The 15,981-nt window shown below is 26.6% G+C and overlaps 1 protein-coding gene across 1 annotated transcript; it reads right to left on the bottom strand.

The window, feature by feature from the left end:
* Nucleotides 1–9,269: 9,269 nt before the first annotated feature.
* On the bottom strand, nucleotides 9,270–14,636 carry LOC145837938 (large ribosomal subunit protein eL37A-like). The gene is made up of 4 exons (XM_082945433.1): nucleotides 14,602–14,636; nucleotides 13,097–13,211; nucleotides 10,077–10,161; nucleotides 9,270–9,369 (listed from the first exon to the last, which is right to left on the bottom strand). The coding sequence occupies exons 1-4, from the start codon at nucleotides 14,602–14,604 to the stop codon at nucleotides 9,315–9,317; spliced, it is 258 nt and encodes an 85-aa protein (XP_082801559.1). The 5' UTR covers nucleotides 14,605–14,636; the 3' UTR covers nucleotides 9,270–9,314.
* Nucleotides 14,637–15,981: the final 1,345 nt, after the last annotated feature.

Genomic DNA, 15,981 nt, shown 5'->3' on the forward strand with positions numbered 1-15,981 from the left:
TAAAAACTGAAAAAATTACTTTAATCTAATAATCAGTAGAACAGCCAGCAAAGGTTGACAATTTGGTAGTAAAGTTGTGGACTGATTGTGGTACACTTAACTTATTAGTACTACCCATCATAATTAAATCCTACCTTATTTAATTAATATCTTACAAATACTAAATTCTAACTGAGACTACTTTCTATAATCAGACACGACAGTTTTGAGTGATGAATTTTTTTTATAAAACACAACAAGAAATACTAGCATATACAAAATTATTAATTACTTTGGTAACACTTTAAAAACTGGAAGCTATTTAAATCTATATCAAAAGACTTAAAACAATAAACTAAAAATTAAATAAAACTTTTAGTAAAGAAGAAACTGTAAAATTTTTATAAACTATTAAACTATAAACCTGGCTTAGATATTTAAACAATTAAACACCAGTTGAAATATTCACTTTTAAAACAAAACACTACTTACAATAAGCATTATCAAAAAAGTTCAAGATATTTTGTTGCTTCAAGCTGCACACCAAACTAACTAACTGCTTACATATAAACTGCCTGTCATGTTCTGATGTTTTGTTGCATCAGTATTTAGTTTGAAACATTTCGTCATATGATTCTCATTGGCTGGTACATTCAACCGTATTAACTCTAAATATTCTCTGAGCTCAACTTTAAACAATAAATAATGCAAGTTTTCATTCTAAAGTTTTCAATTTTACAACATATGTAAAGAGTTGCATTTCTGAAATCTTTATTTAATAGTTTAAATGTAAACAAATGTAAATTAGTCACGTGTACAAAATGAGCCAATCACGGTAAGTGTTTAATTTTAACTGACGAAAATGACTCTTATTAATTTACACAGGGTTTGTTTTTGAAAAAATACTTTTCAGTATGCTCTTTTTTACTAACTAGGTCCGGGTCCGGCCGGATCTCTGTTAGGATCCGGCCGGACCCGGATCCGGACTTTTTTTTCAAATTTGAATCCGGCCGGAACCGGATCCGGACTTTTTTTTCAAATTAGAATCCGGCCGGAACCGGATCCGGACTTTTTTTTTAAATTAGAGTCCGGCCGGATCCGGATATCAGACAAAAATGGCAATATCCGGCCGGACCCGGACCCGGATAGTGAGTCCGGTACATCACTACTTAAAATTGAAAAGTTACTATCACTATAGTTCTTTGCGCAATCTGAATTGTTTAATAAGTGTTCAGCTATCGCTGATGATCTATTAGATGTTTTTTTTAAACCAGTGTCCATCCATCTTCTGAGGGAATTAAAAATGTGTTGGTCCCTTCTTATATGGAATCTTTGGGACGTTCTGCCAATGTACTCACTGTCACAGTGGCATTTGTACATATAAATTATTTTGCTTTTTTCATGATCGGCAGTACAGTCTTTACAAATTCCATTTAAGAGCTTTCTTGTAGCATGACTGATTCTTAGTTGTACAGAGTTAAAAGTGGAGTTTACAGTGTATTTTACAGTCTTTTCTAGAGCAGTTGCTACTTTACCGAGATATGGCAATCTCAAATATACAGAGCATTTACTAGGACCAAATTTAACCGGTTTTTCAAATTTTGAGATTGTATTGTTAATTGTCTTTCTGACTATATGCGATGGATAACCAAAAGCTTCAAAAATATTTTTTATTTTATCTAATTCCTCTTCAAACAACTTTTTCGAACAAATCTTGTGTGCTCTGAATACCAAACAGGAAATTAAACCGAGTTTTTGAGATAAAGGGCAGAATGACTGAAATGGAATATATTGACCAGCAAATGTTGGTTTTCTGTAAACAGTAGTAAGCAACTCAGAAGATGTACGCAACAGATGTACATCCAAGAAAAGTAAGCAATTGTCTTTTTCTTTTTCAATAGTAAATTTTAAATTTGGGTGTAAATTCGAAATTTTGCTAAATAATTCCTCAATGTTATATTCATCATTGTAAGACACAAAAATGTCATCAACATACCTAATATAGTTTATTGGTTTTTGATACTTGGAAAAGAGCAATGTTTCAAAGTATCCCACAAAAATGTTGGCTAAAATAGGGCCAAGTGGACTACCCATCGCCACTCCATCTATCTGTTTATAAATATAAGAATTAAATCTGAATTCAACATTTTTTACTGCCATGTTTAACATACTAAGACAAACATCTTTTGGAATAGAAGGAGCTGTAAGACCAGAATTATAAAGTTCATTTAAACATATATTTATAGTTTTATCCTTTGGGACATTAGTAAAGAGGCTTTTTATGTCAAAAGAACACATGTTACTTGGTAAAAAAGCATTTTTTCTTATGACTTCAACGAATGAGAAAGAGTCTTTTATACAAAAAGTGGAATACTTACTGGAAACTGGTTCGAGGATTTTGATTAGTAGCTTTGAAATTTTATATTGTGCAGAACTACTCATATCTAAAATAGGTCTAGTTGGAACACCGTCTTTGTGAGTTTTAGGTAGTCCGTACAATTTCGGACACTGAGAACCTGAAGGTCTAACAGACTCATACAAACCCTTAGAAATATAACCTTTGGCGTACCAACCTCTGAGCTTAAGTTGAAAAGCTCGTTCTATTTTAACAGTTGAATCAAATCTTTCAAAAGGACCTAGTTTAATAAATTTATCTTTATCTTCTAAAATATCATACATTTTCTTTAAATAATCCTCTCTATTTAACAAAACAAAAGATGAGCCCTTATCAGCCTTTAGAATTGCTATATCAGGATTAGATTTCAGAGACTTATAGGCTTCATTGCAGTCTTTAAACATTCTAAAATCAGAAGAGTTACATTTTACACTAGTAAAAGAATAACACAAGCTGTATAGCTTTGCATTACAACCGTCTAACTTCTCTTGGGATATTGGTCTGTGATGTCTAAGTTGTCCTGATAAAATTTCAAACTCAGAGAAAATGTTTTCACGTTGCAGGTTGTTAAAGGGGATAGAGAACTTTATTTCAACTAACGGCGTTTCACTGCTCTCAAATAAATTTAAGAACAGATCTACGGAGTCTATAAAATATTAACACACATTAGAAAAAAAGCATGTATAATTATGTATAGTGTTTATGTAGGTAGTAACTATAAATGAACTTTATGGTTTAAAAACAAAGTTTGGGATAAAAACATAAAATTATAAAATTGTCTACAAAAAGTACAAATTTAATAAAAGTAGGCACTAACCTCAAAAAGCTCTAAGAATAGGCAAGTTTTTAAAACAAAAATTAAATTGAGTTGTACAGAAATGTTACGTCATAATAAATTTAACAAATTGGTCAATAATTTATACAGTTTAAAAATATGAAGTATTAAGCTTGCAAGTGTATGTAATTGTAATGTGAGTTTTGTGAAATAAATTAGTACACAAGTAGACAGAGTTATTTAAAGTAGAATCGTCGGTTGTGGGGACAAATATTCGATAAATCTTGCCGCTTATTCAGAAGTAGGTCTTTATCTTCTGCTGCAATTACTGCTCTTTCTGTATTGCAAGTTGGGCAAATTCTACTTATACAATAACTATATACAACAAACGGTTTTTTTTTTAGTATTTTATGTTTAAACAATATTTACACAAATATACACATATAAAGATATATAGTTTTTAAAGTTATTTACAAAGTTTAAACTTTGCTTTGTCTTACTGTAGATGTTAATGTTTGACTTTGGTTGATTTGCAGACTATTAATAAATGACTTGGTCGGCTTCATTTTGTAAGTGCTTTACTTCTATTCAAGATATGTAGCTGTCATAGATTATATTTAATGAAGTGTTTGAACAACAATCGCTTTTCTTCAGATACATATATTGTTTTGTTGCTAAGTCGAGTTTTTACCTTCCGGGTGGAATAAGTACGCATACATAAGCACTCTTTTTAACTGTTTTATTTCTAGTACTGGAGCACTTAAATCAAGAGTGATTTTCTTTGCTGCATTTTAAATGCCTTTATGTCTGTGCGGCTGATAAAAAGCGATTATATTTTTTACGACAAGAACAAATGCAGTGGGAGTTAAAAGTGCTTTCTTTGCGGCTTACATGCGCTCATTGACGGCTTATATGCGATTAGCGACTTTTTAATAATAAAAGCTTTGCGTTAAAATTTTGTACACATTTAGCACAAAATAATAATATAGATGACAAAAAAACTGCACATACATAAGGAAATTAAGCAATTCTCAATTTTTTTGCTAGCAATTAAACCACTCAAGAAATAAACACTATCATTTTAATAAAACTCAGTAGACTTTTACCACACGCTTTTACCTTTAATTTTACACTCACTGTCACAAAAACCGGTGATTTACACTACCATCCTTACTAAAATCAAATAAGCGATCATCGCAAACTATAATTAAGTTCAGTTTTACACGTAGAAAAGCATTGAAGAAATTATTCCGAGTTGTAAGTATTAAAAATAAATGAATTCTTCAAAAATAACTTAGTAAAATGAATTATTTTCTGATCGGTTTTAATTAAATCGTTACTTATGTTTGCCTTGTCTTCGAAAGGTTAGTTTTACGAGCTGTTAGAGGACGCCATTATTGTATACCATATTTATTTATATGTAAAATAAAGTGATATTAAATTATCTCTATCTTTAACGGGTATAGATAGGTATAGCAACTTAATTTAGTTATAAAATAAACAACAAAAACTATGTACAATTTATTGCCTAAACGATTCAAAATGGTGCGCGACGCTTCAGTTTTTTACACATTAATCTTATACGAACTTTAATATCGATAAGGGTGGAAAATACGACATTTATGAACGTAGAAATCCTATCAAAATTGTTTCATGTCGTACCACAGCTTACGTCTTCGGCCTCGAAGTCTCACGTAAGCTGTTTTATATCGTTCTATAGTTAACCTCTGCGGCCGCGCAGTCCCAATCCAACTATTTTGTATCGTACTGCCATTGACGTCTCCGGCCTCGAAGTCTCACGTGAAAAGCTGCAACTACTTCCACGAAAGAAGAGTTGCCCAGTTGAAGCAGCCTAGGTCCGCTCCGTAGGGTAGTTGAGGTATAATAACCTGTTTGTAGATGTGCTTCATCGTTTATATACATTTTTACTCTCTCTTTTGCAGGTGGCTTGACATGTTAACAGTTGCAGGTGGTTTAACTTGTTGATAGTTGCAGGTGGCTTGACATGTTGACAATTGCAGGTGTCTCGTTGCATGTTGGAAGCTGCAAGTGTTTCGGCATGTTGGTATATGCATGTTGGAATCTGCAGGTGTCTCGGCACGGTTTTAATAGCCAGCTTACATACTCACCTGGTTTTGCACACGGCAATTAATGAATACAAAATTGTATTTATTTTGCCTTTGTCAATCAAAAAATATCGAGTAGAAATTGAAATATAAATTAGAGAACTGTTGTTATTACTTATTTGAAGCTTATCTTTTAAAAACAATATTTGATTAAAAAATTTTTAAAATTTATACTAATGCATGCATCGATATATGGACAATTGAAGTGAAATAAGTATAATTTCACATAAATGTCCAACAAATATAATTACTATCTAAAACCATAAAGAAATACTATAGTTGTTTAAATGATACTTAATATGATACATTTGTTATGTAATTACTAAAAAAGCGTGAATATAATTACTATCATCAAGTAACAAATTATAGTATAAGTTATAGAGTTTAATGTTGCACTTTTTTTGAATAGGAAAATTACGATAAGGTATGTACTTAATTGGAAAGAAGTTGAATAAATGGGTATAAAAAATTTGAAGTTGACCTGATCAAAACTGCTTTAACCTCAATTGCTTAATAGAATTGATCGTTTACCACATTTAATAAAAATTTTAATGAGAAAAAAACAATTCAGTGTATATAGACTAGGATTAAATAAATTAAGACAATAAATTTACTATAACCTATATTGGTATTAGTTTGTTTAGATAAAAAGTATCTATCTTAAGTATTGAAAGTAGATATCCCTGAATACTTACATACATTATTGGTTTAATTAGCAAACAACTACAATAAAGTTTGAAAATATATATATTTCGAACTTTTTTTTGTCATTAAAGTTATTATCTAACATACCTAGCTCAGTCCTATGCAAAAGCGTAAATACACAAAGAAAACAAAAGCTAGTGTGTTTTAGCATTGTAAGACTGCTTTGTAATTTAGACTAAAGTAATTCCATCTTTAGATAATATAATTCCTGTTAGGCTACAGTGTAGACCATATAAAAATTATACTTGTTTGTTATACTCATTTAGATAGTAAAATATGTACAAATAAGTAGTAAAGTATATTTGAAAAATAACTAAAAGACATAAAATAAGACTTGGCTATAACTAATCTAAGTGTTATGACCCCAGGTTTTGATCCAGCTTTCTAGAAAAAAAAAAATTAGAAGATGATTGTTTTATATCTTTAAGTAAAAAAATAGTAATAAGTATTATAAGTTAAGTTTTGTATGGACTTATTTAAATTTTATGGTTTTACGCATTGCTGTGTTATTCATATATTTTACAAGTTCAATACTTAATTCTAGATTAACTTTAATATGTATGTAAATACATGGGTTATTAACTGTTTTAATCTATCAATATTTTATGTAGAAAGTTTGTGTATATACTAACAAAGGCTTTTGGAGAGTTGTCTTTTTTAATCTAGTGATCTACCGGATTCAGCTGCTAATTTAAAAAAAAAAGGTTTCATATTTGGCTAGATCTTACTTTCAAAAAAGGTCCAAATCAAAAGGTGTGTCTTTTGTGAACTAACAAAAATAAAAAAATCCATGTATCAGTACTTTTAAAAACTGTATTTGATGAATGTTATATGTAAACAAATATTTATTTTCGTTTGCTCATTGCTATAGATTTATAAAAAATTCTAGAAAAAATTATAAAAAAAACAAAGATAAACTTTTAAGTAGCTCTTTATAGCCTTTTTATAACATTATAAAGTTATTAATTCTTTTGTTAATCAACTCAATAAAAATATTCTGGAATCAGTTTTTTAATAAGAAAAAAATTAAGTTACATTTCAAGAACTTAGTTAAAAGAAAGATATTAACACCTGATAGTTCTGTGTTGACTTTAAAACTGCTTACTTTAAAAAAAACTTTGGAATTAATGAGAATAAGGTAAACCAACTAATCAGAAACTCTTACTATGCAGCGAATCTAACAATTATCTTCATCTCAAATATCACCTGGTGGAAAAGATCGAGTGTCCACTTTTAAAAGAGTAAGGTAATTTACCTATTCAGCTGCTTTTGTATAGCAAGCTATATCGAGTTGACATCAAGACAGCTGAGAAAAGGAATCTGTTTCAACAAGCATAAATTTTTCATTTAAAATTTTATATGCTTTGATTTGTTCGTCTATGACAGAACATTTAGTAAAAATTTTAACATATGCAGCAATTTTAAGAAAAAGTTATTTTAAAAATTATAGATGTCATGACATTTTAGATTAATTTACAGATCCTAACTTTGTGGATCAGCTAGATCACTGATATCTAGACTACTTACAAAAGATGAAGTTTTTATAATTGTAAATTAATCTGTATACCATCAAATAATTTAAACCTTATATCTTAAAATTAGATTTTAGAAATATTAAAACCAGTTAATAGAAATAAGTAAAATTTTTACACTAAAAACTTAACAGTTTGATCTTTTGTACATTATATTTCAATTATTCTTGTTAGTTTGATACTAAAGTAGATAAATACTGACATCATGTTTTCAACTCACTAAATAATGCATCAACTTATTTAGAAAGGTAATTCACAGTTTTATCTCACTTATGCTGTTTTATTTAACTATATACTTCCAATCAAAATTCTGTTTTAAATAATTATTTCATCAACAAAAACATAACTTTTAAATGTGTTGCCACTTGATATGAACAACTATAAGTTACTCCAAGGGAAAAATTTACGTGCATGACAACCATAGTCAAATTGTGCTACTATTAAGGAACCGAAAGAGTAATAGTTTTTGAATTTTTTCATGAATAATCTTTATACGAATGAGGTAAATTAATAGTACATTGTTGTAATTGAAACAGCAACAGCTAAAGATTTTTAAAACTTAACTAGTGATCTACCAGATCAAAAAATGCATTTTTCACTACTCTCCGGATCATACATAGTAATTTTGTTTGAACACAAGTTTACCGGCTTAAACGCACTTTTGTAATGACTATTATAAAAAGGGTTGACAGAAACTACTCATTCTTTTAAAGTCATATTGTATATAAAATCGAAGTTAAATAAAAACAGCCTTTAAAGTATGACAACATTGAAGATTAATAAAAAATGTTTTTGAAGTTTCAATAAATATGTGATAAATGTCGTTGCAATGTAATTTCTTTACATGTAAAAATAATTCAAGTCTGTTGTTGTTCGGAATTACAGGCTACTCTTAGAACTTTTCAATTTAATCGAAGAACCTAGACTATGTTAAGTTGACCAAATTCGGCAACATTTTGTATAAACAGCAGAGGTTTATTGATCGACATTGTACTTAATAACTAGATTCAAAGGATATACTAATATTTTCTAGATTACAAATTAATCATAATAATTTCTCAACTGTTCTGTTAGACCACAATACTTCAGGACTTTGTTTTAAATGCATCAACTGTTCACAGTAATTAGCCTTTGAGATAATAATCTAATCAAAAACTTCATTACTTATAAATCTTAGTAATTTTTGTTGCGATATATGCGACCGATCCTAATATCAGAAATCATTAGAAGCCCTTACTCCTATACCAGACAATTATTAAAAAAATCTATACTAATCAGAAGCTTTGGGATTTTCAGCTTTTCAATTTAATATTAATAACTTAGGTTAATAAAAGTTTTCTTTATTACTGTTGATAGTAATACTGTTTTAATTTAACTATTTCTGGTAGCTGGTCAGTTTACTTTAATATTTTTATTAGAATTTTAAATAATATCATAAATAAAAATGTTTGTTAACACAAATCGTAATTATAGTTTTTTCAGAACTTGTATTTAATTCTAGTTCAACGTTACAGAACAATGATGGCATTAAATACCTTAGCTTTGGGACTAAATGTTAATTTTTATTTATCTATTTCAAAAACCTTAAGATTTTGATGCTTGTTATACATATAAGTTATTATCAATTATGGTTCTAAAACTCTTGATTACTTCATTTCAGTTTGTATTGACATATAATTTTTAGTTATAAATAGTATCAAAAAAATTCGAAAACTTTTACTCAAATACTAAAACACAAAAATAACAGAGATGGACAATAGAAAATTAAAATTTATTTTCTCCTAATAAATTAACTAAAGAATCTATTGGACTTTCTTCTGCTTGGGCTTGGCAGTTTGTCCTTCTCTGAATCCATTGCTGAAAAAACACGAAATTTAAATAGATTTAAAATTTAGGGAATTATAAAAGATCTGTTCATTAATATCTGTAATAAAATTTGGTTTTTACTAATAACAAGGAACTTAGTTTTTATTTTTATTTTTCAAGATAGTATCGTTGCTAAAAGATTTAGGGAACTAGTTGTTTATATTAACATTATGAGACAAATTATGATAGTTTTCTTGAAGATAAAAATTATAAAAAGGAGTACTTCTATCTGATTTTAATCCAAATTGGGTTAATACAAAAACTAACATAAAAATTGTTAACTAATCAAAACACAGTAAACGAATATGGCATAAAATTGAAACTGAATTACTCTATAATAAGTATCAAAATTACATCAGAATCATGGTATTACTATCATTGATTGATTAAAGATAAAGAATCGGCTCTTAGCACAATTAAAATTTAGATAAAAAACGTTTAAAAAAAAACGGTTTAATTAACGGAAAATAATATAATATAGTTAACTACTAAATCTTGTTAACAATATATGGAACATATAAAATCAGTATTTTTTTATAAAAAACATCAAGTTGAAACTTCAGAATGTTATTAAGTTTTCGACTCGCATTAATAAAAAGTATTTTATACAATTTTTTTTTTTAATGTACCAATATAAGACGAACAAAATAATCTGCAATTTTTCATTAATTGTCAACGTAAAAGAATTAAAAACTCACTGGAAACGTCTGTTGACAAGCTTCAAATGACGCATACGGCCAGTTCCAGTGGTGTGACGCCTCTTTGCCTTCATACTCCAGTTGACTAAAAATTATTACAATTTAAAATGAATATTTGTTACAAAATTAAAAAAACTGAATTAATTACTGTATAGAGTCAGTAGTTATTTCTAGCACTAAGATGTTTAAGTCAACATAACAAGTATCTATTAAATTTTACATGTAATAACTTTATTAATAACTTAAAAAACTTACATAAACTTTTTTTTTTAATTTATGATCAGGGTTCCCACTAATTAAAAAAAAATTCTAGGTTTTCCAAATTTCTTCCAGGTTTTTATAAGTACACATTTTTTGGGTTTATTTTTAGTTAAGGCCATAGGTGGGGGTCCACTTTGTTTTTTACAACTTGATCTTATTTTGTAGAATTTAATCTGAGCTATCAGACACTTTTAACCGCTTAAAAAAACTCAAAGTAACTTTTGAGATATAAGCGATCAAAGAAAGGGCATTCATTAGGTTCCTTATGGAAGGCGAAAACTAAAAATGCGAAAAAAGACTATTTCACTAAAAATCTATCTCCTCCTTCATTTTTTGAGTAATCTTTCTCAAATTTTTACAGAATGTGTATCATTAAAGTTTAAAGAGATCTATAGTAGGATTTTTTTTTTAATTTTGAGTAAAAAAAAATTATTGTCAAAAAACTACCCTTTTTTTTAGTTTTTTGTGGATAAAATTTTTATTTTTCAAAATTTCGAAAATTCCAACATTCAGATTCTTCAAAATATTAAAAGGAACATTTCCTGAAAATTTAAAGTCTCTAGGTCAAAAAATGAAGGAGGAGATGTTTTTAGTGAATTTTTAAATTTCCGAGAAAATTGATCCCGAAAAATTTGCGGTCCATACGTTTGTATCGGAAACTTTTTACAAAAAATAAAATATCTCAAAAGTAAAATTATATTTTTGAATTCTATAAAAACAGGCTTGTAGTTTGTATTTAAAGCTTTCATATAAAAGCCTAAGTTATTTTTTGAAAAATTGCTCGCCCTTGTATTAGAGATACTTTAGAAGGATCAACTTTTTTGAAATTCTTTATTAATGCCATAGGGGGTTGACCATGATTTTTTTTACAAGTTGATCTTATTTTGAGTTTTAACTAAGCTTCATATTCCTTTTAACCATTTTAAAAGTTTTAAACTATTTTTTGATATATGTCCAGTTAAAGTTGGGTCGTATAATAGGTTCCTTATGGGAAGGGAAAACTAAAAGAGCAAAAAAAGAATAATTTATTTAAAATCTATCTCCTACACTTTTTAAGCAATCTTTTTTTTCTAAACTTCAACAGTCTAACCTTTATACAATTACAAAAATCATTACTTAAGACTTTTTAAATTTCAAGTAAATTACCTTTTTTTTGTCATAATTTTTTTTTGAATTATTAAGATTCATAAGTAATGTTTTTTTTTTCTTATTATATAAGTAAAATTCCCTGAAAATTTGAAAAAGATTGGTTAAAAAATGAAGGAGACAGAATTTAGTGAATATTTAAATTATTGAGAAAATCCACCCTGAAAAGTTTGTAGTCCATGCGTTTGTATTGGAAACTATTTTTACAAAATATAAAACATCTCAAAAGTTGAATATTTTGGAACTTTATTAAAAATAGCTTGTAGTTTGTACTTTATGATTTCATATAAAACGCCTAAGTTATTTGTGTAAAAAAATGTGTTGCAGCCTCCCTATGGCCTATAGTTACTTCATCTCTTAGTTTTTAAGTTTTACATTTTAAAAGAAATTGATTAAAAAATTTTAAATTAATTTCATCAGCTGGTAAAAAGTCATACATTAAGGGCATAGGGAAGTCTTTTTTAACTTTTTATTTTACATAACTAACATAGGATCTTATACAAAAGCTCTAAATATTTAATATAAGTCTTTTTATGGAATTAAATAATTCTAGATAACTTAAGATATTATAATTTTTGTAAACTCTTGATAAAAACACATAAACCACAAAATTTTCATTGTCAATTTTCTCATATACTATAAAATTCACTTAATTTTTCACAGGAATTTTCAAGTAAAGTGCCAACCCTGTAGATAAGGGTTGACAAACATATTTTGGAAAAAAATTTTCAAGTTTTAAAATACACATTTTCTGTTTAAAATTTTGTTTTAAGTGAAGTTTTAAGCTTATATACTGTGTTAAAAAGTACAAAAACATTGAAAAGATAGTGTTAGGCTACTTATAATGTGTTTACTAATAGATAAATTTTTGATGATGGGAAATAAGATTTATCTATTTAATAAATTTTTGTGACAAATCAAAATTTTACTGCTTGACATGTAATAAATGATCAAAATTTTCAGTTATTTTTGTTTAAAATTCCAGTCTTTTTCAGGTTTATTTTTTTAAATTATCAAACTGCAGTCTTATCAGCCAAAATTGTTAAATTCAAAGTTTTTCCAGGATTACAGGTATTTTGGCAACCCTGAAGATATAATTCTTCAAAAAAAGATCAACTTGTAAAAAACAAGGTGAGCCTCATTACCTAAATCCTATGAAAAAATTTTCATCAATAAAATTCAAGCTCTGTAAAAAATTGGTTTAAAAATAATTCTGTATTCCTTAAGGTCAATTAAGATATTTAAAAAGCTTAAAAGCAAATCAGTTATTTTTGGTTATGGAGACCTATTAGTTGAAATAAAATTGTAGTAGCAGTGTAGTATTAAAATTAAAATAAATATAATTAAAACAATATCACTAAATGTTGTGGTTATCATATGAAAATGAGAACTAAAATATCTTATAAATACTAATGTCAATATAAAATATGGAGCTGAATATGTGCAGTTTGATTTAATTTAACAATTTATTCTTAAAATAGTAAAACTTTGTATCTAATGCTGTTTCAAACTGTTTTAATTCTTAGTTGTTAATGTTGGAAAAGAGTGACAATTAAGTAAAATTATAATTAGATAAAATCTTAGAAAATTTTATTAAAATATTTTAAACTAACATTGTCCCATCTTTGCAGATGTTTTCTTCTGGATATGGTAGTTTGAGCGGCCAGTGCGCCTACACAATGTGTGGGTCTTATTGTGGCGCTTTCCAAATGATTGAGTTCCCTTGGTCTGTAAGACGACAAAAATATTTATTTAATTAATTAAACTTTGATATCAAGTTAATTATTAGATATATTTTATCAGTACAGGTGAATAGTAAACCTAAAAACCAATAATTTTTACAGATATGCTTTACTTTGATCATAGCTTAATACTATATATAGTTACAAGTGAAATTACTTTGTTAAATCTATATATACAAACTAAATTAGTTGTTGCAAAAAAGAACAAAGAATAAAAAGTGAATAATTCATCAGTTTGAACAATAAACACAATTCAGAAATTTCAAATTTGTTTTTCATTATTTTGAACTCAGTATAAAAACTAATATCTAGTTCATTTTAACAGTTCCTATTAGAATAATGATCACTTTATAGGCTTATTATTGTTTTTGAGCAAGGAAATTACATTATTATAATAAGCTCTACAAAAAAAATAGTATTTGTGTTAGTCAATAAAAAAAATAGTATTTGTGTTAGTCAATAAAAAAACTTGATATTTAGATTAAATTGTATATGTAATATGAAAAATTTGAAAAAAATTTATTATCAGTTTTGAATTGGGGGAAACGAATATCATTTTAACCCTTCTGTTAAGGTACAAGAACATCAGAAAAGTAGACAGCTATCCTAAGAATAAATAGTGTGTTTATAAATTAATACCTAGTAACTTAAAAGATCATTCATGTAAGAAAATACAAAAAATAAATTTACATAAATCTCAATAACACAAATAACAACTAATGAAAACTTACACTAGACTAAATTGGTAACAATTTTATATTTTGCCAAATAAACTTAACATAAATTTAGAATGGTTTAACTATTAATATCCAAGAGTAATGATAAAAATATATTCTTTTTTGATTATATTCAAATTGTGATGAAGTTTCAATTTTTTATTGATCTACTATGGATTAAACATTAAGAAAGCTGGATAATTAATTATTGCTTTTTTAACTATTCAGCCTGTTCTGATAAAAAAGAATGTCAAAAATTAAGGGTTTGTGCTATACTGTTTTTCATCTTGAAATAATTAATATATTTCATTTTCTAAACAATGTTAATTTAAATAAATAAAATCAGGGCCAATTTTATGACTCAAAAAAACTGCAATTTGAAATTTATAGAAATAAATAGATTCATGTGATGTTTCTATAATATAATAGAAGACTTGTTAATTTTTAAAAAATAACCAAGTCTATATATGTTTTAAACCAAGATTGACAGTGTAACTTTTCAAATATAAGTAAACTTTTATCAAGTTTTAAAATTGTATAGGTTTTGTAAATTAATACAAAACCTAGATTTAAAATAAAGTAGAATTTTAAGTAAACATAACAAATCATAGTATAATTTTATCTCTAAAATAAATATAAAATAATGATAACAACACCTACCATTTTTTGTCCTGAGAAACTTATAAAAGAATCCAAATACTGTGTTATTTAGTTTTGATTTTACTAAAGGAACAAAATGGACTTAGATTGTTTAAGTGTCAAATTAATTTAAGTACCAGGGCTTAAGTTAAGAAAAAGTAGATATTTTACAAAATTACTTTTGTTTTCAAATGTTAAATTTTTTTTTTCTTAAGATTCAATTTTTTAAAAGTTTTAAGTTAAAAAAAAAATTTGTTTTTATTTTTTTTTTTTTAAACCATTACCTAATTAAATCAAAAAAATAATAACCTTTAAGTATGTACTGTGTTGTGTAGTGTATTCCACTTGCCAAATTTAAATGAGCAAATCGCCACGAATTTGCTCAGGCATAAAATTTTGGGTTAAAACTTACAAATTTTAATTTACCACTCTTTGTTTTGCAAATCTGACTCTTCTGCTTTGAGTTTTTCTTATAATTATCATAAGAACTAACTTTATAAAAAGAAACGTTTTAGAGGTACTACAGATTTTTTTTTACATATGATCGATTAAGTATATAGCTGATTATAATTGTATAATTCTTAAATCATGTGTTACTTTTTTGTGTTGGTTCTATGCTAAATTTTAAAATTATATAACATAACGAACTAAAGAAAAGTTTAATTTGTGTGGAACATTCATACTCAATAGTTATAAATTTAATTCATACTATAAATTTAAACTATTCTTTTTATCAAATACATATTCTATATAAAGTTTATAGACTGTGAGAACATTTTAAAATCATAACCTAATAAACGTATCTTTAATAATTGGTTTTTAAGATTAAAATTCTATATAAGTGTATTTCATAAAATTTTAAACGATAAAAGTATATAATACACAAAATTCTTAATTTTAACTATGTATTAATATAAACTTTTAAAACAATATGTTGTTCTAATTTTACATAAACAGTTTTTTTCTAGTTTTAACGTAACATTATTTCTTACATGATCTTAAATGATTAAAAATAACTTTAAAAAAACACTACATAATTTACAATAAAGACAGTGATTAGAACTTAAAAAAAAAAATTCAATTAAATAATAATTTTCATAAAAGTAAAATTCAAATAGAAAAAAAAAACTAAGAAGCATTAGTTTAGTTATTTAATTTGTTTTAATTCAGGGAAAAGTTTAATTAAAATAACAAAATTTGATTTAGTTTGCATATTTATTTAAAATAGAATTGATAAAAGTCAAAAGTATTTTTACAGATATCTAAACTTTCTGTTGTTACACAATTTTTACTAAAATAAATTATCGAATTTAATTACATTATTCCTACAAATCTGATACAAAATAAAAAGTTCTAAACTCTATAGAAAAAAAAAAGTATAAAAATTTAGCATTGAAGGAG

This window comes from Thalia democratica, chromosome 6 (genome assembly GCF_965202585.1).
Source record: "Thalia democratica chromosome 6, ktThaDemo2.hap1.1, whole genome shotgun sequence".
Classification (NCBI taxonomy): domain Eukaryota; kingdom Metazoa; phylum Chordata; class Thaliacea; order Salpida; family Salpidae; genus Thalia; species Thalia democratica.

Coding starts and splice junctions, on each gene's coding strand:
- LOC145837938 (XM_082945433.1), bottom strand. Junction 10,162..13,096: donor ATCTGCAAAGATGGGACAAT/GTTAGTTTAAAA, acceptor AATAATTTTTAG/TCAACTGGAGTATGAAGGCA. Junction 9,370..10,076: donor CTTGTCAACAGACGTTTCCA/GTGAGTTTTTAA, acceptor GTGTTTTTTCAG/CAATGGATTCAGAGAAGGAC.